We start from the raw sequence: 25,742 nt of genomic DNA, 5'->3' as shown, positions 1-25,742 counted from the left end.
ATGCTGGACTAATTTCTGCAATCTCTTTCTGATTAAAGATGCAGCCGTTGGACACCAGTGGTTGCAGAGTTACCTGCAGACCCTGTGATGAAATTCGGGGCTTTTCTGAGGCTTCTTTTTGTATCAAACGTTCTACTCTTGGGATGAATTTGCTGGGGCAACCAGTCATAGACAAATTGGCAGTCGTTTGAAATCTATACCACTTGTAGATGATTTTCTATTCAAGGGAATGATATATTTCAAATAATCCACTGCCAGGCTCATAGATGTCCACAGCCTTTTCTCTGAAGGCCTTAGAAAACTCTTTAGATCTCAGCATGATAACACTTCAGTAGCTAAGAGAACAGCAGGCCCTCAATGTGAGAGGTTTAAATAAGACAGATTCCACCTGTCGCTCCCTGAGGAGGCTCTTATTGGCACTTGATTTGGAACCCCTGATTCTAATTTGACACATGTAAAGGTATAATAACACTAGGGCTGTATTCACTTTTTCTATGTAACTGATTGGTTTTATCATCTATTTAAATGGTGATAATGACAACAAAATGACTCTTAGTATACGACCTTAATCTGTTGTCATGTTTCAAAGAGGAACACTGTTTACAAATGTTAAAAGAGTTGGGATGTACTGACTTTTCCACATAACTCCAAAATAGAAAGACACAGGGCTGCCAAGGGACAGAGCCAGTTTGCCAAGCAGAGCCAATGCTGGTTTGGTAACAAACAGTATGTGTTTATGGCTTACAGACATGATCTGGGTGTGAGTGAGCTGAACTTTTCACAAAGGAAAATATATAATAAAAGCTTTAAAAGACAATCCATCTGTTTTCTTCTGTTTATCTCTTCAGAAGTGATTTCTCTCACCTTCTCTGCCACGCACTCAAAAGAAAGGATGGTAACTAAGCACTCTCAACCTGGCACGCTGTCAGACTGAAGCACTTAAAAACAATTTCCCAAATTAGAAGGGATGCTGGCTGAACTTTTCTGAACTATTTCAAAGAGTAAAAACTAAAAGGAAGGAAGCACCTAGTAAGAAAAAGCACACCTTAAATGAGTCATCAACACACCTCTGAGTGTCAATCATGTCCAGGAGTTGAGCTTCACAAACAGGAGAATGAAAAACACATTCATCTTAAAAAGATATGCCAATCACATGCTTATTTTTATGTTTAAACAATATTTTTACTGTTTGGGAGACACACATATTTGCTTTCTTGCTGCAAGTGAAAAGATTGACACAGCTCTTATATCTGTCTTTCCAATATGGAACCAATTTGACCACTGGTTTAGCTTAGTACAAAGACTACAGCTAGTCAGGTTCTGTTCAACAGGAACAGAATCCACTTACAAACAACTGTAAAGCTTATAAACTAACAGCTAGTATAATGTTTATTTAAACTGGATAAAAAACAAAGGGTAAAAATGACAGTTTGTCACAGGCCAAGACATAGTCTGGCACATACACTAGCAGTCAAAAGTCTGGACACACCTTCTCGTTCAATGGTTTTTATTTATCATATAAATTATAGATTAATACTGAAGACATCAAAACTATAAAAGAGCACATATAGAATTATGTTGGAAACAAAAAAGTGTTAATCTTCACTATTAATCTACAGTGTAGAAAATAATACAAATAAATAAAAAGCTTGAATGAGAAGCTGTGTCCACACTTTGACTGGTAATGTAAATGGTAAGTTGTTATTTTTTTCCCTTAGTTTTTTTAATTAGAAATGAGAAATCAATAAAATAAAATAAAATATAACCAACCAACCAAATGTGTTTGTCAGTGTTGACCTTTTCATGTTTAAATCTTCACTTTAGTTAAACTTAATTTTATTTATGTAGTACCAATTCATAACAAAAATCATCTAAGGTCTGGTAGATGTGTACAAGGTGTGTGTATGCGTGGTGGGAGGAACTCATCTGGAGATACCATCAAACTACTCAGAGCCCACCTCCACAGGACAGCAGATGAGATGAGGCAAGTTGTGGGAGATGAAATATCCAATGTAGTTTCACGCAACATTCTCAGGATCACAACAGAGACCAAAACACTGTAAACATGTTGTGAGTATTTCAGAGAAAGTCAATTTTTCATACAAAAGACACATGATTACATGTCTATTTTTTGTGTATAACAGACTAAGACTACTGCTGGCTGTAATAAGATAAAAAAAAATAATAATGAAAAAAAAACAGTGAATGGGGTCTCCCTCTTTGAAAATGTCAGGATTTCCTGAACCCCACTGACCTGACATGGAGGCCAAGTGACTATTGTGATCTAAAGCTGAAAGACATTGTTTCCCGCTTTTTCTTTTTGATCCCAGCCCCTTCAGCTCCACAATGACTTGTGTTCCTATCATAAGGAGTGCAAAAACAAAGGTGGGTGTTGTCTAGGCTGTTTTCTTATTCTAAACCTATTTTTTACCGCCTCAAGCTTCAAAAACTAATTGACATTCTGTGATATATTTTTATTTGCCCCCATGCAAAAACTGCTCTCGTGCCTGTATGCCGACCTGCTGAAGCTCGGCTCCATCACCTTCAGTATCACCAACTCGCGTACTAACTTAACTCTTGAAATCTGCTTTTAAACTTTGACTAAGCCGAACAAACAAATGCAGAATGTCGTCTTCTTTTCTCTAACTTTAATAAACAGCTGCATCCCACAGCAGTAGGATCCACATTGTCTCCACACTGAGAGTTTGTCTGAGTACAGTCTACTCAGGTGGCACAGCAGCTGGGACTTCATTAATCATTTACACTTCTGATGTGTCACTGTGATCATATGCATCTGTATTAACCGAAATGCTTTAACTGCAGCAAACACAGCTGTTGTGCACAAATTCACAATTTCTGCTCCACTGGGATGGTGATTTCTGTTGCACTGCGCGCTCACTTCTGCTTTTGATGACGTAACGTGCTCAGGCGATTCATCGACTCGTCGTTAGTGGCAGCCCTAATTAGTATAACCCCTGACTGCATCGTAATGCTAACAGCAGCAGCTTAGAATGCGCTTTAAAATTAACTTGAAAGATTAACTGGGTCAATATATAATTGCAGGACTTTCTGTAACATGGCTGACAGGTATCATAGTTGACATTTTTGCTGTTTTCAGGCCAAAATCAACATGGCCGCCTATAAACAAACACCACATGGCATTTTTACACAAAGATTCTTCTGAAATATTATACATACAATTGAGTGAAATTGAAAGTTATTTATAAAGATATTGTAGTAAACCTGCTGACATGCAATAAATCCACACTTGACTCACACACTACTTTATATTAAATAACTCAGAAAGCCTTGGAGTCTTGCCAGTCTTTTCTTCAGGAGGAAATGACATCATATGGAGCAGGTCATGTGATCTGGAATTAACACACTTCCTTCAGAGGTGTTTTTGTAATGGGGAACTTAGTTGAAAGTGATTTCTCGGACAGATACAATTTGTTATGTTTCATATAAAATTTGATATATATTACCAAAATATCAATTTATGACAAAATGTCAACTTAATAAAAAGAACACAATCAAAACAATTCTTGAATGAGCTCATTTTATTATTGTTTAACTCATTAGAAGGTGGTTGTTATTAAGTTCGGACGGATATTTAGTTGACATTTTAGTGATATCCAGCCATTTTTTATTAATAAGTGATTGTTTCCATAATAAATAATTATGGAATTTGTAAAGACATGATCATAATGAACATAAAAACATTATTTTTTTTTATTTTTAATAAAAATGTATGCAAGATATATCCCATGGCCTTCAAAAGTCCCTCGATTATATACTGACCCTACTGACTATCAAGACAGTTGACTATTTACTGTTGATGGATCAATCATTTCAGTTCTAACAACCTCCAATTAGACTACATAGTAATATTCAGACACCCAGGTCAGAGTCCTGTCTAGGATCAGTGAAGTCATTTATTCCAGCGGGTTTGTACATGTCTACCTGTTAAGATAACAGCCAGAAAGTGTGTTTCAGGACGCGGTGCTCACCTGGTCTGGCGGAGAGGAATGGGTAGCGAGATGCAGAGGAAAGGGTCAAAGGTGTTGCTCTGTTTCAGGCAGTGGGGGCACGTCAGTGAAGATCTGAGGAGAGGAAACAACACGGTCACATTAGCCTGGAAAGAACAGCTGTGCCGACCTGACACACGATTCAAAATTAACCTCTGATTGAGTCTGACGGGAAAGGAGATGCTTAATCCTGTTACACAAGCGAACAACACGGGACAAATGAATCCAGTGTTCCATTCGGCTGCTTTGATGTGATTGTGAGAAAGGAAAAGATGAGTGATATAACTGGTGAGAATGAGGGAGGCGGGGGATGCGGGTGGGGCGAGAGGTAGCAGCACCCTGGGGTGATCGGTGCTCTAAAACGGCACAAGTGGTTTCCATCTTGTTGCGTCACCTTCGCTGCTCATGTGATGCCATTACAGGATCCCGAGCAGAGAAAAGGGAGGAACTTTCCTAAAGCGATGGTCTTTTCTTCCTCTGCGTCTGAACGCGCACAGTTGACTGAGTGCATGAGGCAGTGATTTTCTATTCCAACAGTTTTCCACTGAGTCCCTTTTGTTCTCTGATTACACTTCTTTCAATAATCCCTCCTCAACTTCACTGGAAGAAATAAGTTATTCCGGTGAGCTAATTGTCAGAACAATGAGTCAGAGAGCCCACTGAAGTTAACGGCCAGATCGCTGGAAGTGATTTTGTAAACCGTGCTGCCGCTAAATTAAATCTTTTGTCCAGTATTTTGAGCTAAACTGAGGAGGATTTCCTGGATAAGATTTTCTGTAAAAGGACCTAATTAGGTGAATCTTCATTTAATATTTAAATAAAGCTCTTCATTGGTTTTCCTAATCTAACTAATGGTTCTCAGACAGGGGTACTTTTGTGCCAGGGGGAAAATCTGTACTAATTTGAGAAAACAAAATTTACAAAAACAAATGTTTAATCATGTTTAGAATTAAATTTAATATATATCACATATCACTGAGGCATCTGTAACACTTTGGCCCCACTTTGACCATTTGCTGTGTGTTGCTATGGTAGAGTGTCTAGTTTTTCACACTTTTAAAAATAATAAATAGAAATAGAGCTGCGTCATATTGGAAAAAAACGGCTTTGTGAAATTTTGTGTGATACACAATTCATTATGAAAAAATAGAGGAACTCAGTTAAAGTAAGTAAGTACAGATGAGTAGCTTTAGGAATGGTGAAGAGTTGAAAATGAAACAATACTTTCTGTGATTTCACAGTTTCTTATGAATGCATTCATCTGGGCCTTTTTAAAAAAAAAGATGGAAAGAAAGCAGGCCTTTCAAATCTGATGGAGTTTTGGGGTTCACAGCGTTAAATGTCATTCCAGATTTGAAGAACATTTTACGTCCGACTCATGAAATTTTAAATATTCCATGTACAAAATACAATACAAAATAAAACATGCAGTTGTTGTGTAAACTTATTTGTCCTGAGACCAAATCTAAACAAAAAAAAAATTCTGGTGAAAATATTTTTAAAATACCAAATAAGTCTGAAGTTCTCCCTAAATTGCAATTTTTCTCTTGTCCCACCACCTGATGACCAAACTGAATCTCAAATAAAACAATGAAATGAAAAAATGAAATTGAACTCTCTTTTGGTATTGCTTTTTTTCATTGATGTCTCTTGTAATTGTGGGAACATTTTTTTTAATCAACATAATATTTTAAATAATAACTATTATGCATGGAACCTGTTAGCATAACCTTTTTAGCTGGTAGAAGAAGAAGAAAACAGTGAATCACATGAAACGCTGGAATTAACATCATCAAACAGTTTTCCTAAAGAATGAGAGAGAGCAAAGCTATGTCCTCTCTTCTATTTTTCCTATTTTCATAACATTGTCAGACTTGATTGAATGTCTCACTCTACCTCATATTATCAGGATCAGACTAATTCTTTGGACTGTTTTCTCTTGGTCAGCAGTAACAGCAGCTAAATATCTAGCTTCTACTGCTGAGAAAAAGATCACATTAGCATGGATTAGCAACCCTGTTACTGTGATTAGAGTAGGGTTAGCAAACAACACAGAAACATGGAATAAAAATGCTACCATTGATGTGGAAGCTGAGCCAATCAAGCCTTTGATAGTTTATTACCTATTATTGATGAATATGTAGCAGAAAACTGTAAAAGAGAAGGTTAATTTTGCAAAAATTCTGAAGCCCAAATGTCCTCCAATTCTGGAAAAGAAACACGAAACCAAAAGGAAATTGAACAAATTTGCAAAAATGTAATAAATAGCGAGTAGAATTTCCCTTTGGTGTCATCAACAGACCTAAAAATAAACCTCCCTCTCTCCTCTTATCTTTTCCACTGGCTCTGGAAGCAACACTTAACTCCCTAATCCTATGTATCGTATAGCTTTGTGACCTTCAACCAGTCCTTCCATGGGAAACTAAGGCATAGCTGAACTGTTCCAATGTGTTTTCCTTATAGGAAAGCACCTGACAGACCCAGCAGGGGAGGAGGAGGAGGAGGAGAAGGGGGAGGAGGAGTGAATAAAGCTCTATTCAAGCAAGCCCAGCTGACACAGGCTCTTAGTGGATCTCTCCCTCTTGGCAGAGTAGAATGGCTGCCCTACGGATGTCTTATTCTCGCCAGGAAACAGTGAGGGTAACTGCACTCCATGCATACAAATCACACTCAGGCTTCACTAAAACATAGATGTGCCCGCCGCTGCTCTAAAACACTTAAAAAGAGAAAAGGAAGCAGAGGAAGAGGTGATATTCTGGTGATGCTCTAATGGAGGAAGCGTGCAGAGGTTGAGAGGTATGTGTCTCCCTGTCTGGGATGCAGTCATGCTGAAGAGACTCCGGCCTTGATGCTTTGCACTACAACGTGCTGCTAGAGCTTTGAACTTTCCTGAATAACAAATCACTCGGGTGTCTTTATCCCATTCATTCTCATTCAAGTCCGAAAATTAATTGATTGGCAGCTCGTTGTTCTCACTGAGCCTGGCAGCGATCCTCTGTTGGGAGATGAAGGGGAGTTTATTCAGCGCGTTAATGCTCTGAATTTGAAAAGGCATAAACCCTAATGTGTGTCTCATAATTTATGAATTGAAATTACAATAAAAAAGACCCATTGCTGGGCTTGTAAACAAAATAGCCACAATCCTAACCCCACAGATCACAGCAAATTGGGAGACGTGGTCTAAATAAAGGTCGAGATGAGAGGGTTTCTCAGAGAAAGTGGCATCGAAGTAAGACGAGCTGCTCTGAAACTGCACCATGTTTGTAATGTGAACCGCTTGGCTGCCCGTCACTCGCCGTCTATGCAGTAAACGCTGCTCGACAAAGACATTTTCACTGCAGTCTCCATTAAATACAATCACAGTGAGTCATCCACGCATAGTACAAGATCTCAATCTTTAATAGATTTTAACATTTACTGACTTTATCAGACGGGGGAAAGGGGACTAGATTTGAATGAATGAATTAGATCCTGTGGAATAAACAGAAATGGCACCACAATATAAAACTACAAAATACATCTTTTGATCACCTCCAGAATGTGATGACACAAAACATAAATTATGTTTGAATAACTCTCAGCTTGGCCGGCTCGGACGGTAGTTTAAGTTGTTTGAATATATACAGTCATGGAAAAAATTACTAGACCACCCTTGTTTTCTTCATTTTCTTGTCCATTTAAATGCCTGGTACCACTAAAGGTTAAACTCTTTGCTGGGATCACAAGGATTGGACTGTTGATGATTGGACTAAGATTCTCTTCAGTGATGAATCCAGTTTTCAGTTGATGTCCACTCCAGCCAACTTACTGGTTAGGAGGAAGCCTGGAGAAGCTACAAACCAGACTGTCTGCCCCTACAGTAAAACATGGGGGTGGATCAGTGACAATCTGGGGTTGTTTCAGTCTGGGTGGAACAGGGCAAATGAACCAGGTCATGTACAGGGCTACCATTAAAAACAGTCTTCTTCCATCAGCTGGAAAACTCTTTCCTGCCTCCAATGACTGGATTTTCCAACAAGACAATGCCCCTTACCACACAGCAAGGTCAGTTAAAGCCTGGATGGAGAACCAGAACATTAGAACCATGCCTTGGCCTACTCAATCACCAGATCTAAATCCAATTGAAAACCTGTGGAAAATCATCAAAGGCTAAATGGAGAACCACAAGCCCCAAAACAAAGCAGATTAGTTAGAATTTGTGCAACAGGAATGGGCTGCTGTGACAGCAGAACAATGTCAGAAGCTGGTGGAGAACAGCCAAGACGCATGGATGCAGTCATCAGAAACAATAATTATGAATCAGTACTAACTACTGTGTGGATCATTAGACTAAAATGGACAGAAAAGAAAACATGGGATGCCTAAAAGCTGTTTTTGTCAGTACAATGCCATAGCTATTGATGCAAGAATTTACATGTTTTGGTTATTATCCAGAAAACCATGGAAAATGTCTAGATACCAGCTCTTAAATTAAACTCTTACGAGCTATTTTTGTTGTTATCATTATATTTGTCCAAACAAATGTAGCTTTAGTTGTACCAGACATTAAATGAGCAAGAAATTGAAGAAAACAAGGGTGGTCTAACAGTTTTTTCCATGACTGTATATTGGCTGTGGTGATTGCACAGTGTCAAACCGGACTATTACAGGGATAACTCTCCGGTCTGTCAACTCTAGACGTTGTATTACATCGGACACTGCATTGCAAAGAGTTACACATTCAGCGGTAGAGCCTCGGGACGTAGAGGAAAATAGAGGTGCAGGAGTCAAGAAGTATTTGTTCCAGGTCCAACTCCAGCAATGATAATGCATTCATACAGCGCTCATGTCCACTTAGAACCTCAGCCTGGCAGTGCATGGTGTCTGCAATTTATGCGTCGTTAAAATAGACTGTACACTGACTGTACGTGCTCGAGTTCCTTTGTACAGTTGGTGATGAGCTCCCCAGTCATGTCTACATATTCTCTGTGTGCCACCTCACCCACTCTCCTTGGCTAGCACAGAAGTTGAATAGGAGAGAGGAGCAAATTTTGCCTGCCAGGCTGCTAAGACTGCCGCTTCCTGTGTAGACACACCCAAGGTGTCACTGCAGAAACATTTGACAAGCAGGGTAGCAATTAAGAGATGCACTCTGACAGATGTATTACTGGCAGTCACATATAGCTGCCAATTTTTCCAAGAAATTAGCAGATGGAGGAAGGTGCGGACAAATATGATATAAGCAGTTCAGTGTGGAAGGACGGCACTTTTGTAAAGTTTCATTAATTAAACACACTGTTAATCAGATCTTGTAGTAGAATACAAGAACTGGACAATCAGATACTTTGTTCAATGGTTTCTGACAGTGAGGTGGTTTTGGACCAGCATCAGAGGCTCAATACAGATGGTGCAGCTGATGAGTGTCAAACTGATGAGAGAGCAGAAGCTATATGACTAAGAAGGAGGTAATTAAAGGGATAATGCAAACAAAAAGAGGCTGCATTTAAATTTTAAACTACCTGCAAACAGGAAGATGAGATACACTGGCTGGCCAAAATCCACCTGGATTTAACTAATAGGTAAGAGCCTTCCATTGGATAATTTCTGCAGTGTTGAATATGTTTTAGCTTATAAACAACAGACTAAATCTAAACAAACAGCAGCTTATGAAACTGTCCAAATAATATATTTATGATTTCCTGAATGCTTCAAATTTTGTCAATGTGTGAAGATAATTTAACTGCTACTCTACCAACAAAGAAAACAAAAAAAATAACAACAGCTGTGACATAGTTTAGGACTGAGCCTGACAAATGATTGAACTGCAGCTGATAAACTGTGACTCAGCTCATCTGTCCAAGGCGAAGAAAAGTACAGTTTAACTTGCTGTTACATCCTGATTGATCCTGTCTTGATTGCTGATCTAAAATTCTAAGTGCTTAATGAAGTTACAAGTGTTGTTAAACTTGTTTTATGAAAATTATTGTATTTTAAGCGCTGTGAAAATGAACCAAGGCCTAACCAGCAGTCATCTAGAGATTACACATACCAAGATGTGTAACTCATGCTTATGTGCCTGTTTAAAAGCTATGCTGTTGCTCACCTTTGTCAGTCACTTGTTCAGACTGTGTTCTGTTCAGGTGCGCCTTGCTGGAAGTAAAGCTTTGCTTTGACTTGAGAGACGACTCTGAGTGTTAATTTGGAGAAGTCAGGACTCCACTGAAGAATTTTCCTGACAACCTGCTGCTGGTATTTAACAAACTCAGAGGAAAGACTCTAACAAACAGTTGGAGACAACAAACTAAACTTCAAGTTCTGTTTTGCCAAAACCTGCCACTCTTAATTGAGGAATTTTATTCATCAGACTTGTCCTAGAAAGTGTCTTTATGGTAGTAATTATATTTTTCTGGACATTTTAGTTTAGAATAGATGTGAAATTGTAAAGCAACATGAATGAGAAAGGTGTTTAGTGATTTTAGCACAAATTTGGTATCTTTTGTGACATTTTGGACCAATATTAGTGCTAAAATGTGGAAAAATCATAGAATCAAATGACAGAACTCAAAGAATTCCAATCATATCTGTTAATATGATAGCATGCAGTTGAAAGTAATACAGAAACTTTACTTGGTGTGAATAGTAAGATCTCGACTGTCTGGCCAGGATTCTCATTCAGACTTGTTCAGTTGCCGTCAGACTAACGGGAGTGTCTGAAAGGCGCCTTTGACTGTACGAATATGCCAGATAAACTCGACCCCTGAATGACGCTGAGCTCTCAGCAGGCTACAGCTGACAGATGCATACATTATGAACTAAATTGACTGCTTTTTTATCTCCCGGACGACAGACTGATGGGAGTCATGAGGACATCCAGCTGCATGAGAAACGTTGATAACACAGTGCTATGGAAGCTTCTCTGTTATTCAGCAAAAAAGCAACAGGAAGCATTTTAGTACAGAAAAAAAAATATTCTCTCATTCAAAGGGTATTACAAGAGAGAAAATACTTGACCATTGGCACATCTAACAACCCTAATTATTTCAGCACAAAGGGTAAGCACTCTAAATAAGTACTTGTAGAAAAGGGATTTCTCTTCTCCTAAGAGGCACAAAGGTTAGGCCTTTTCAGAATTACTGCTCTTGTCTGGTTGGTAATTACTGTTGTGTTTGTGTGTGTGTGTGTGTGTGTAGCTCTGCATCTGTGTCTCTAAGGACTTCTGTGGAAAAGAAATAATGACATCTCTGTTGCATCTGCTGTATTTAGAAATTATCCTCTAATCTGATAAGTGAAAACCTCAAACCCACAACAGCCTAAAGGTGGATTTTGTGTCTCTAGACAGTTGTTGCGGTTAGATTTTTTTTAGTTTTGTCTTTTGGCCACACAGTGTGAGTTTGGACAAAACACTGGTCTGTTCTGTGACAGACATGTTTGCAGTGGCTATTGAAGGTATGACCTTTCCTGGGCAAGGCAATCTGACATTTAGACCATCTGACCACAGGACAGCAGAGCTACTGTATAGTAAATAAAACTCACAAGACACATAATGAAATGGTGTGTGTTGATTTCCATCGTATAGATAAGAGTGGATCTGACATAAACAAGGAGAGTTGGCATTTTTGGGGGGGTACAGATGCAGGAAATGAATAAATACTACAGTATTCACAGTACAGACCTGCATGCTTGGGACAGACCTTCTGATACTGTTGCACCAAGATACACCTATAAACAGTCGATGGTCAGGGGAGGGGTTCAGTGAAAAGTCAGTTCTTCACAACAATAGTAATCTTCCCAGAAAATTACCATGCAGTCTTACTGGCCACCAAGTAGGGCTGCACAACATGTCATTTCAGCATAAACACTGCAATGTGTCCATGAAGTCCAAAGTAAAGTAACCCAAATAAACACATCATACTAAAAGCCTTTTTTCTGTTGGATTAAAAAAAAAAGAGAGAGAAAAACTTACATGGTTGTCATTTTCCATGACTAATCTACAAATAAATACTGTCAGGTAGATCATCATTTACTTTGATTTAAGGGGTTTTTTTTTTGGAGTCTTTCTTTTAAATTTTATTTATAAGACTTGAAGTTTGTTGACATGCAGGCTCCACATGTGCACAGCAAAATGAATGAGGAACAGGGGTGAAACACTGAAAATAGAAGATTTGGTTGCAAAAAAAGTTCAGATTAATTAATGGAATATTAATCATGATCACAGATTCCTGAAATTTAATGAACGTGATCAACTGTAAAATGCTCCACACATACAAAACAACCCATGTAGATAAAATCACATGGCTTAAACTTTGGTAAATCTGACTTTAGAATGCATTTATTTACGTACTTTTAAAGTAATTTTTGGTCTGAGCTGCAGTAGCTGAGTGGATACTAGAAGCTTCTCTGTGCACGGCTGCCTAGCTAGCTTCTAACGTAGTCACTGACTGCACTATAGACCGTAACCTGCAAATGAGGCCTTTAGGGAATTTGTTGGTCAAACATGAATTTGTTTGACCATTTAAATCAGCACCACAAAGCTCAGTATAATGAGTGCAACAGCAGATAGGAATTCCATTCAAAACAAAAAATTCAGATCGCATGGCATGAGAAAGATTCCAAATGGTTTCCACTCAAAAGTCTTGAAAGTATCAAGTCTTTTTTTTGACTCACCCTTACAAAATCCCCCCCAGTCATTTTAAAATGGTGAAAAGTCACTTTATTAGGTACAATTGTTCAATTGTTTAACACAAAGAGCTAATCAGTCAATCACATGGCCACAACTCAATGCAATTATTCATGTAGACGTGGTCAAGACAACTTGCTGAAGTTCAAACCAAGCATCAGAATGTGGAAGAAAAGGAATTTAAGTGACTTTGAACGTGGCATGGTTGTTGGTGCCAGATGGGCTGGTCTGAGTACAATGCAGAATACCATCTCTGAACACACAACACAGCAAAACCTGAAGAAGATGGACTACAGCAGCAGAAGACCACACTAAGTCCCTCTCCTGTCAGCTGAGAACAGGAAACTGAGGCTATAATTGGCACAGACTCACCAAAACTGGACAATAGAAGATTGGAAAAACGTCGCCTGGTCTGATGAGTCTTAAAATCAGCTGCGGCATTTAGATGGCCAGAATTGGGCCTAAGCAACATGAAAGCATGGATCCATCCTGTCTTTTATCAACGGTTCAGGCTGGTGGTGGTGGTGGAATGGTGGGGAGGATATTTTCTTGGCAAACTTTGGGCCCCTTAATACAAATTGAACATCGTTTAAACGCCACAGCCTACCTGAATATTGTGGGTAAGCATGTCCCACCATGTCCCCTCTTCTGATGGCTACTTCCAGCAGGATAATGCACCATGTCACAAAGCTCAAATCATCTCAAACTGGTTTCTTGAACATGACAATGAGTTCACTGTACTCCAGTAACCTCCACAGTCACCAGATCTCAATCCAGAGATTCACATCACGAATGTGCAGCTGACAAATCTGCAGCAGCTGCTTGATGCTATCATGTCAATATGGACCAAAATCTCAGAGGAATGTTTCCAACACCTTGTGGAAAGTATGCCAGGAAGAATTAACCCTTTGATACGCAGTGTGGGTCAGGAGATATCCATTTTTCATTGGATTTGGGTCACTTTTGACCCATATTGTGCATCAAAGGGTTAAGGCAGTTCTGGAGACAAAAGAGGGTTCAACCTTTTACTATCAAGGTGTACCTAATAAAGTGGCCAGTGAGGGTATATTGCAGAAAAACTAACTATTGTTATGTCCGTTTTTTTCCAATGTCTTGCAGCTCTATCTCTAAGGCTTAACCTGCTAATCTATTGCCAATGCAGATTTCATTTCTAGCAGACGTCAATGTCAAGTCAAAGTTGTTACCTACACAGGTTTTACATGGTGCAGTGCATAAAAAAATGTTTTTGTGTATCTGATCCTGCCTGTACACACAAAACAAAGAGCCTGCATAGGTATGGACAATATCTATAGAAACATTTAAAACAGTATTTACAACCTGGGTATAAAGCTTAAAAAATGTAAATGTAAAGTGGCTAGAAAAGGATAAAAATGTAAGTGTAGTGTGTCTGAAAAGCAAACTCACTTGTACTGTGCCTGGAAATGTTCCTGGACGAAGCTGTGTTGAACTCTGGGCTGCTGGGACTGGCACGGGTCAGGAGACAGAACCTCCTCAGCTCCAGCGGAACCCTGCGGCACACAGGAGACCACCCATCAACACAGCACTGCCACACTCTCACGCTCTTTCATCCATCACTGGCTGTCGAGCATCATCAGTGGCAGAGTGGTGCAACAATCATTTGGAAAAAAAAATGTGTGGAAAAGCAGTTTTAACACATTTTTCTTTCTTGCAACAAAAACACAGTCAAGCGCAGTGGAAAGCACCGGTCTAAACATAACCCTCTGGAGAAACCCTTGTCTTTACTCTTTTATGTGTTCACCTACAACAGAGGGGAAGCTGGCCTTGGATGAAGATAAAAGACGGGGAAAAAGCTGAGTCTGATCACTGACAGGCTTGCAAGGTCACAAAGCGAATGTGTGGGATGTGTGTCTCACAAACTGCTGTGTACTAATGACACGACTACCTCACAACATTCTGCATCGGTTTTACGGAACAATGAACATGTTTTCTATCCTTTAAGACCAGGGTGTCAAATTCATTTTAGTTCAGGGCCACATTCAGTCCAATTTGATCTCAAGTGGGCCAGACCTGTTAAATTACAGCATAATAACATAGAAATAACCACAACTCTAAATTTTTCCTTTGTTTTAGTGCAAAAAGGTATGTTTTGAAAATTTTCACATTTAAGGAATTATCTTTTTGTAAAACATTATGAACAACTTGAAGCTTCTGCAGAAAAATAAGTTCAATTTCAACAACATTATGCCTCAGTTTATCATTTAAACATTACAACTTACAGATCACAGAGTGTCTACAAAGGAACACAACATTTAGTCACAGGTATCTGGAACTGAACAACATATTATTTTGCTTTATGATAAAAAAAGAAAAAACAAGACAAAATAATACAAAAATGAGACAAAATGACAAAAACGAGACAAAACGTCAAAAGCCAGAAACAAAATGAGACAACACGAAACTAAACAAAAAAGAGACATAAAAATTAGACAGAAAGTTACAAAGTGACACAAGCGGGATAAACATCACAAGTGAGACAAAAAAAGACACAAAATGACAAAAACAAGATGAAAAATTACATAAACGAGAAAAAATGAAAAAGTGAGAAACAAAACAAGAAAAAACAGACAAGCAGCACAACTGAGACAAAAAACCCCACAAAATGATACATACAACAATGAATAAAGCAAAACACAAAATGACAAAAATAAGACAAAAAACAACAAAAACAAGACAAAAATTACAAAAATGAGACCCAAAACAACAATGAGAAATCTAGTATTTTACTTTATGATCAAAACAACTTGTCTACAAATTATTTTAAATTTACAGTTTTACAAATTTACAATTTGCAGTTGATGTCTTCTCTGTAATTTTTACAGTTTGAAAAGTCGTCCCACAGGCTGGATTGGACCCTCTGTCGGTTCGGTTTTGGCCCGCGGGCCGCATGTTTGACACCCCTGGTTTAAGACACACTACCTTAACATTTCAATTGTATCTGATGTGGATCTTATCTTCTGGCTTGAGGATTTGTGATTGTTCTCGCTCCCTCATTCCTTTCATTTCTTTCTTTCCTTGTGGTTTCTTTTGGCTCTCTCTCTGTGTGAATCTTTGTTTGTGTGTTGCTCTCAATTATCCCCTGGCTACCAAAATCCACACCTGCTACTCATCGAATCGTCGGGCCCCAGCCAGCAGCCCCGGTCCAACACCTCACTTATCTGCCAGACCGCCCAGCCTGCCGTGTGGTGCCGACGCTTCCACCAAATCCAGCCTCAGCGACCTGTTGCTCCTCGTGTTTCGCTCTCTCTGTGCATCAGTATTCCGGTCGTTGTGCGCTACCTGCCTGTTAGCTCTGCTCGAGTCCTGCCACGTCTGTTCTGCTCAGCACAGCTACATGCCAGCCACCAGCTCCGCACACCGACGTTCGCTCACCTGCCAAACTATCATACAACCACATCTCTGGATCACTCCTCTGGCTTCCACGTCCCTCCGCTCATCCCCTTCCACAACTGCAACGAGCACAAGTTTATTTATGTAACACGGTTTAAGACAACAGGAGCTGTCCAAAGATAATATTGTATGTACAAAAAAGCAAGACAGAAACATGTCAAACTTGTAACTAGGGCTGGGACTGTAACACGTTAATTACGATTAATTAATTACAGAAAAAATAATGCATTAAAAAAAATAACACATTTAATTGCACCTTTCTCAGTTCCCTAATTTCTGGCACACCGGTAACACTGATGCACACTCCAGCCCAGTAGGTGGCGGTAATGAACCTAAAATCTGTTTGCTAGCCGCGAAGAAGATACACGGGACACAATCAGTGCCAAAATGTCGGACCAACATGGCAGCTCGGTTGCAAACTTTCTCGTTTACTACGAAAACTGTTCAGCAAAAAGTATTTCTGAATAAGCTGCTGAATCTGTCCTTGTTTTAGTTCAACAATGGCTAGTTTAGACATTTAATGAAAGTTTCACGATGCGTCGGACCTCCGCTCCCAAAACTATTCTATGAATGAGGGTTAGGGTTAAAACTTTTTGAAATTGTTTTGCAGACAACATAGAAATCTGTTGGATGATTCTAAACTTTCTCAGACTTAGATTTCTATAAAAAAAATTCTGAGATTGTTGTGTTTGGACCTCCTAAATGACCCTGACGGCACTCTTGGCCCTTTGGTTTCGTACAATCGATCTTTTGTGAAGAACCCTGCAATGAATTTTGACAATTCCTTCAAGTTTGATGGACAGGTCAGCTCAGCAGCCAAAACTGACTTTTTTCATTGGAGACTTTTAGTCAAGGTGAATGCAGATCTCTCTCCCAACAACTGAAAGTTATTCATGCCTGTTTTACCACTCAGCTGAACTATTGTAATTCTTTGCCTCTTCAGAGACTTCAGGTGGTACAAAATGTAGCTGCTGGTTTTTTTAACAGGAAAAAAAAGACTCCAGTGCTGGTTTCTCTCCAATGGATACCTGTCTGTTTCAGGATTGATTTAATGATTTTTGGGTTGGTGCCCCATTATTGAGCAGAATTCTTACATCTTTATACGCCAGTTAGAGCACCGAGGAACCAGATGCTCTTGGATGATCCAAGATCAATGAACAAAAACAAGAAAAGCACTCAGAGAGCGCAGTACTCCGCCAAGGCTGCTCAGTCGTATCATTTCCTACGGATGAAATCTTTAATAAAAAATTACCTTGCGCTGAGCACAGGCGTGTGTTATGCATGTGTAGTTTTTGTACAGATACCGAATTGTGTGACCTAAATATGTAGCAGGCGGCGAGAATTGATGGGACTCGGAAACACCCCCACAATTTGATCAGTTGTTTCTTGTATGATTTCCGACGGATAAGTCCTGGTAAGTCCACAGTGGTCCATTTTTAGTTGGATCCAATCATGTGATCGTCAGCAGGCAGCTGATGTTGTGTTCACTTCTTGTCATGGTTACAGTGATGCCATGCCGCTAACTCGCAATGATACAGGAATCTTTAACAAATCCGTGGATCCAGACTATAAGCTGCAGCACTGCCAAAATCTCATCAGTTGGTCCTTGCGTCATTTCTGACCTTACCTGAAAATGTTAACCAAATCCGTTTGTCCATTTTTGAGTAATGCTGCTAACAGACAGACAGACAGACAAACCAATGCCGATCATCACATAACTCTGTCGCGTTCCTTGGCGGAGTAATAAATGTGATTGAGTCCTCATAGTAGCTGCTCCTAATCTCCGGAACAGTTCAACTTTTCATGTAAGAACTACTGAAATTGTGTTGTAACTTTTTATTCTCGTTATTTTACTGTCTTTTAGTCATTTAAGGGTTTGTTTTTTAATTGCACAGCACTTGGCTCAACTCCTATTGTTTTTAAATGTGCTTTATAAATATTTTTTTACTTTCACTTCAATAAAACATTGCCCAACCTCGTCTGAGTCCAGCTATGTTAGTTATTAGCTATGCTGAGCTTCACAATTACATTTATGAGAGTGCTATCAGTCTTCCCATCTAACTCCGACCAAGAAAACAAATGAGCATATTTCCCAAAATATCAAACTATGTCACCCAGTCATCTGTGAAATGGCTGCGCCGGAGACCAAAAATCTAAAACGGCTGAAAGTTATAATAAGCAGCCGCAATGTATCAGCGTGTGAATATCTCTGTACAGCATCGACTCCATTTCACACCTTTTCAGGCGAGGAAATTGTCCTAAAAAAATCTTCTTTAAGTGGTTCTGCTTTAAAGGCATTCATGTGGCATACAAGCACCGTGTTAGCGTTTCTCTTCTCGCACGCTATCAATCCCACAATAGCCTGGTGTAGAAGTCAGGTACTTGAGAATGCATGAAGTCATCATATCATCCCAGCTGTGCTTTTGTGCTATGCTGGCCTGGTCAAACGGAAACGCAGGGTTTCCAGTCGTCTCAGTTGATGCACTCCGTTTGCTAGTCCTCGCATTTGGAGCCACTGGTCCCGTACTGGCTGCTGCTGTTCCCAGGCTGGCAGCTCGACCATGACCTCCACTCTCACATGAAGCTGAAAGGAGGTTTAGAATTTCTAAGTGGAGTGTGTGTTTGTGCATCAGAGAAAACAGTGTGAGGCGAACACACAGCGAGAGACAGAGGAATCCTTTGCAGTTCACCAACATTTCAAGTCCTCAATCTATTCTTCTAAAAGCATTTGAACTCAAGCTGGAGACAGAAACCTGACCTCTGTGCTGCACTGCTTCAACGCTCAATGACAAACCTCTTCCTCCTCTATCATGCGTTCCTCTTTGCATGGGGGTCACTGTTTTTGTCATATTCTTCTCCTCTAATGTCAGCCCAAAGAGGGAGTTCAAAACAACTGATTTTTTTTAGCTGGGTCAGTATATAATTAAAGGACTTTTGAAGTCCATGGGATATATCTTGCATACACTTTTATTAAAAGTTTTTTTTTTTTTTTTAAAACTAATGTTTTTTATGTTCATTATGATCACGTCTTTACGTGTATCTGTATCTTGTATCTGTGTCTGAGAAATCACATTCAACTAAGTTACCCTTTACAAAAACACCTCTCAAGGAAGTGTGTTAATTCCAGATCACATGACCTGCTCATTTTGTTTCTCTGTGGTCATTTTGTTTCTTTTTGTAGTTATTTTGTGTCTCTTGTCATTTTGGATCTTTATATGTTATGTGTCTCATTGAGTCATTTTGTGTTTTTCTGTGGTCATTTTGTGTCTTTTTGAGCCTATTTTGATCATTTTGTGCTTCTTTGCCAGTTTGTGTCTCACTGTGGTCATCTTTAATTCCAGATCACATGACCTGCTCCACATGATGTCATTTCCTCCTGAAGAAAAGACTGGCCAGACTCCAAGGCTTTCTGACTTATTTAATATAAAGTAGTGTGTGAGTCAAGTGTGGATTTATGGCATGTCAACAGGTTACTACAATATCTTTATAAATAACTTTCAATTTCAATTTTACTCAGTTGTAGATATAATATTTAGAAGAATCTCTCTGTAAAAATGCCATGTGGTGTTTGGTTATAGACAGCCATGTTGATTTTAGGCCTGAAAACAGCAAAAATGTCAACTATGTTAGAAAAAGTGCCACAATTATGTATTGACCCAGCTATTGGCTCACATTCAGTTAAAGGTAAAGAGTGCAATCTATCACACGTTTACTTTTTCAGTCTAATGCACTGAACACAGCATTTCATTCCCTCTTTTCCCTCCACATGCTTGGAAATAGATTCCATTCCTATCTTTATGTAGCGATAACAAAGCAACACTGAGGCCAGACACAGTTGGTCTTATCACCTCTCAGAAATCCATGCCAGGCTCTGCAATGTCAATAGACTGCAAGGTGTCAGCTGTGAGTTAACAGCAGCTGTTAGCGATTTGGACATTTAAGCGCACTGAGAAAGTGGGACAGCTTACATGTCCACTGACATGTGGTTCTGATAAGACATTAGTCATCTAAATGATCGTGGCCAGATATCAATCCCCATGGAATAAGCTGCTGCCGGTCTAAGGAAATCGTTTTACAGGTTGTGAAATGATCCCAGTAGAACAGGGGTCCATCTCCAGAGATGCCACACGCCAGTCTGAAATTGAGATGCTATCTTTGAAATTGCTTGTCAGAAAAATATGCCAACTTCCACCTGATAAAGATGTAACTAAACAGGCAGCCAGCAGAGACAAAAACACAACCTGAGCAGCTATTTTTAGAGGACAGAGAGAGAGGAGAAAAAAGGAAAAGCCCAAGGTGTGAAATTTCATTTGTACACGTACCTTCCAGTATTTTTCATTTGCACATTCTGTACTATATCTATATGCAGCATACACACTGGAACAGCCTATTTTTTGCTATGTTTTGGTCTGTCAATTTATAACCTACACACACACGTTTCTCACACATCCTGGCATTTCCTTAGACCCCCACACCTTAAATATCCTCATGTTATCTTCATATAGTAATTATCACTGACTAACTGCTCTGTTTTCCTACTTGTTTAAAAAAAAAAAAGCTCATTTATTGGCACTTTAATTGGACTTGTGTCTAATTATCACATATTGTGAACTGCTTTGTGACACGTGGGGGCTCGTCCAGGGTAAAAATATTGCGCCAGGAGTAAATTAGTGTAAGTCTAATTTAGCCATATTGATCATTTGGCCCTGACTCCGTCGGCCTGTTGCTGCTTCCTGTGGCAGACATAGTGGCTACTGATTTGTCTTGGAGAAGTCTACTGGATAGTTGCTGATTTTGGCAAAGCTATACTGCAGCAATCCACCAACCCGTTTTGGAGGAGAAAAATGACAAGTTGTTCTTATTGTGCCAGCTATTTCCCCTAAGAGGAAGTTTTGTGAGGTCTTTTTTGTCAGTGGAGGACTAGCATTTTGTTGGGGGCCTGAACTGGGGTATTTTAGAGTAATTTCGAGCTGACTACCTTTCAGCAGCAGGGTCCTTTATGATGGGTGCAGTGGTGACCTAAGTCAGGAGGCAGCAGATTTAGGCAGAGCTTCGAACTTAGGACTATCTCTGTATCTCAAGGGTTGTCAGCTTTTTATTGCTTTCTTTATAGCACTGATTTTGCAAAGTTTATGTACAAACTGGGTCAAAGCATACGTGACAGACACAGTTAAAGAATCCCTCTGGTGAAAATCAAGTTTTTTACCTTGTTAATTTTTCCAGACATGTAGAAAAACATATCATTAGAGAAATAAGCAGGAAACTCAATATCTGAGTATTTCCACATTGAATCTGCTGTATAATGACGACATTCCCCAAAACACAGATTTCATAGGTCACAAAAATAAGAAACCAATCCCATCAACTTGCAGCTTGGAGCTCTCAGTATTAGTATTTTTATTCTGAATTAGCTTCTTGTTCCAACATGTAGTCCTGAATTACTCCAGTATTACAATTTCCCATTGAATAACATAGATTACAGTGTTTGAGCAGTCAAAGGTGAGCTGGTGTGCTTGAGCTTGAGATATAGGTATAGTTTCATTGAAAAATAATCAAAAATAAACCTTTTGCACCCAATTCAATAAAAACAAAGAAATTCGGGGCTCCTTGGTGCAACCGAGAAGAACATTCACGTGACAAAAATAGTTTTTGGCTGAACTGCAGGCTGTGTTAGATAGAAGACACGCATGGAAACAGATTTAAAATGTAAGAAGGAAAACTTATGTGTACAACCAGCATGTTTTTTTCCCAGTACTAGAGACATCTGGGGCATTTGGTTGGAATTGATTTATTTTTTGCTCATTTCGATTTCAGTTTTTGTTTTAAATTCAACTTTTTATTACATGTGGTGTTATAGTTATGTCATAACACACAAAAGAGATTTCCTTTCATTTAATTTAAAAAAAAAAAAAAAAAAGATACAGCCCAGCACATGGATGCACACCCAGGACCCGAACAACCTGATGTGAGGAGGAACTTGTGATGGCTGGAAACCCAGATCACCAAGAAGACAATCTGGACGACCAATACCAGGAGGAAGATGAGTCCTAGGAGGATAAAGCTGGTGGGCAGAACAGCTTTGGAGGCGGAAGAGGAAGGCGTATAACAAAGAGAACATAGAACAGGGTGAAGTAAAACACCAGAAAGGACCAAGAACGGAGGGAAACAATAATGAGGAAGAGAATTACAAGAAAGAAGAAGAGGAGGATACAGATGGTTGAGACAATGGAACCAATCGGAGGGTAGAAAATGTAGGATGGCTGTGAACGTTAATCAGCTGCAGTGTCTTTTTTGGCTGCCTGTAGAGCCACTCAGGTCTTTTTTCTCTTGATTCCCAAAGGAATAAAACCAGCCATCCATTCAGCATTCCAGTTAGGAAAATTGGGATTTCATGGCTGGAAGATGGGGATGCTATTCCAAACACTGCGGAGCTGGAACAGATTGGCTTACACTGTGGAAAAGGACACAACATGTGGGGTGCAAAGGGGATATATTCTGTATATTTGGGAGATAAGAGGACACCATGGGTTATGAATTTTAAAAGCCATTTCAAGGCAGCAAGCTCCTATAGAAAAAAATCCTCACTGATGCACACTTTTTAGGGGTGTAATCAACGTCCGGAGAGTGACTTTTAAATAAAGTGAAAGTAAAACCAGGACCACTAACTATCTACAAAGGTAACATGGTCAAATATAAACACAAAAATGTGCAACTGCAGATATCCAAGATATGTAAAGCCTGAGAATCGTCTACCGCTGCTTAATCCATAAGCCTCAATGCCAAGAGAGGGGCATTTGCCAGTGCCCGAGGAGCAAGGAGAAAATTAAAACTTAAATCCCTCACCCTGGCACCTTAGAGTGCTGTAATTGATTTGTGGGATTTAGATAAATGACAAAGATACAGTGTGCAACTGAGTAGTGGGCTGGAGGCCGGTCGCTGGCTCAGCAGGAGGCCAGGCTTCACAAAGTGAGATTTTTAAGCTGACTGATGGGAGACGAGAGAAGGGGCCGGAGTGATGGAGAGAATAAGTCGTGATAAGCAAATTGTTGTGCAGTTCGCTGCCTGAAAAGGTCATTTACCTACAATACAGAATAACAGCTGATTTAAGTGTAAGTTACTGAGAATACCACAGTAAAATATACCGATAATCTGGGGTTTTGTTCTTTCTACATAATTATTCATACTGATAAACAAATACAGGAGGTCCTCAGTTTACGACGTCCTCGACTTACATCGTTTCGTTTATTTTCTAGCAGTTATAAAATCTTAATAATTGTTAAATAAGTACATTATTGACTAAATAAAAGTGTCAGAACAAATACTCGTGTTGTTGTCTAGCAAGAAATCACTTTTACTTTGCTTCCACAGCGAGATCAGTGTTATTAAGACGAGTTTTGGCAGCCTCGGAAACAGCAGTACGTTTACTCATTATCCACTTCAGCAGTGAGGATGTAGACACACAGATGACTAGCGCGCTACCAAGTCCCTGTTAAATCCAGGACTGTTGACTCCTGGACATCTGTACTTCAGCACGAAAGCCTGAAATCACACAGATTACCGGTGCACTCTGTCCCAACGGGGAGGCTTTCAATAATTCACCCAAAAAATGTTGCCGGGAGTGATTCATCTCTGCGAGTCGATCCACTGTAAAGGAAAACTCGAGCACTCTCGCTCGGCTGTGGTGAAAATCCAGGAAATGTGGCCCCCATCCTCACAGACCACCTGTCTCATCCTGATGGGTTTTCAGGGACGTTTGGGGGGAGGTAGATCGTAAATGGTCGGGGGGTACGAGTGTTCTCAGTAATGGCCCTGATGTGAATAATTTAAAGAATCCGCAGAAACACGCAGGGATGGACATGTGCTGCCGCTGGAGAGAGCACTATAGAGGAGTGATTGAGAACAAGCCCCAACAGCATCCGAATCCCCGCAGCGATCGTAACGGAGCGGCTCAGAGAGGGAAAGATAAAGATATAGGACAGCCATAAAGACACTGAATATGTACGTGTGTTTATCGATGCAGACATGTAGATAGAGCAACCGGTTATTGAGTAAGTAGTGTACTCAGCTGACATACAGAGCGTTGATAAATAATGGACAGTCTCCCTCAACACAGCTTGCTGTCGTGTGGTTACCTCTCTATAAATAGCCTCAATAATACCAATGCTGGAAGCTTTTCTCTCTGACCCTTCGGCCCATTATTCCCCCTGGGCGATCACTCTGGGTGGGATGCATTTGTATGGACATGGTAAGTGCCCAGACATCGGTGCATGGACTCAAACTGACCTCGGGGTTGTAACTGAATGACTGCTGTGTGCTATGCAGCTATATCGTATAATGGAGGAAGGGCAATCGGGCCCTGAAGACGATCATTACCCCAGTCAATGTTGCAGCCATCAGTCAGGTCATGGATGGGTAAAAGGTGAGAGAATATACTGTATATTCATACAAGATATTTGTAGTGCATCTGTCATTCTGTCAGATCTTCCATTTCCAGCCGCAGAGAAAGTACTACTCTGCATTGCTGTCTGTGATGCCATAGTGTACAGCAAGCATCCACACTGATGGGATGTCTTGGGCAATACACAAATATCCCGTACTCAATTTCTGTAGACTGACCTCACAGTGCCAAAGCACAAACAACACAAAGAAGTTCTCCCAAAGTGATCCATCAACCCTTTGATGCACTACATGGGTCAAAAGTGACCCAAATCCAATGGAAAATGAGTATCTCTGACCCACAGTGCACATCACAGGGTTAAGTGTCAAACAATCAAGTTAGAGCAAAGGTGAACAGTGTCTCAGAACCACTTTGAGATCACCCTTGAAGTGTCCAATGTGTTAAAATTGCCAAACAATACACTCAATATGCGACCTGTCAACAGCAGGGTAGCCCTTCATTGGGCAAGTGGTCATATTTGGTGACTTCTGCACACATTAAATATGGCATTGCTCCCGCCTCTCAGAGAGGTTGAGAAGCATGTGGTTTTCACCCAGCCAATCAGCGAAGATCACTCTACGTTACAGCATACTACATTGTGGCATTTGACCAATCAGTAGAGGCCTGGATGTATCAAATTTTCTCTTTTCTCTGGAAAAAGACGGACTTGCGGCTCGGTCCTCTTCCATATTTGTGGTCAAAACGTCAAAACTAATCATGGTTAGCTGACGAAACACACATTTTAAGGTTGAGTAGTTGTGCTAAGTGATGATATATACATTTCTTGGAATGTTTTGTACCACTAATGGACAATGAACCTTATATGGTAACTTCATTGACCTTGAATTTCAACATGAAAATAAAAATTTTGAAAAGCATCACAAAAGTAAAAAAGTCTGATGTCCTCCAATCACACTCTAGGGTTGAAACTTTGAATTTCAAAGTATTTTAATAAGTTCATTTACATATCTTAAACATCTAGTCATTGTATTGGTAAGATACTTTGTGGATGCATGATTCCTAAACAAAAAGGGGATAAAGCTGGTTTTGGTATACATTTGGAACATCTAAGAAAAACAAATATTGTATTCAACATTCCAAAAGTAACTTTGTGCAAAAAAAATAATCTATTTAAAAATGCATCCTAAATGGACATTTTGTTTCAGTGGCAGTTCAGACTACAGCTACTCAG

The 25,742-nt window shown here is 39.7% G+C and overlaps 1 protein-coding gene across 1 annotated transcript in view; it reads right to left on the bottom strand.

The window, feature by feature from the left end:
* Positions 1-25,742, bottom strand: part of usp43b (ubiquitin specific peptidase 43b) — a 115,598-nt gene that overhangs the window by 63,052 nt on the left and 26,804 nt on the right. The window contains exons 3-4 of the mRNA XM_055005200.1: positions 14,110-14,213; positions 4,011-4,103 (exon numbers count right to left, since the gene is read on the bottom strand). Coding sequence (XP_054861175.1) covers positions 4,011-4,103; positions 14,110-14,213 — 197 coding nt within the window. The remainder of the gene's footprint in view (positions 1-4,010; positions 4,104-14,109; positions 14,214-25,742) is intronic.

Source organism: Amphiprion ocellaris, chromosome 19, assembly GCF_022539595.1.
Source record: "Amphiprion ocellaris isolate individual 3 ecotype Okinawa chromosome 19, ASM2253959v1, whole genome shotgun sequence".
Taxonomy (NCBI): domain Eukaryota; kingdom Metazoa; phylum Chordata; class Actinopteri; family Pomacentridae; genus Amphiprion; species Amphiprion ocellaris.
Note: the sequence above shows the minus strand (reverse complement) of the source record. Positions and strands in the feature narration are given on the sequence as shown.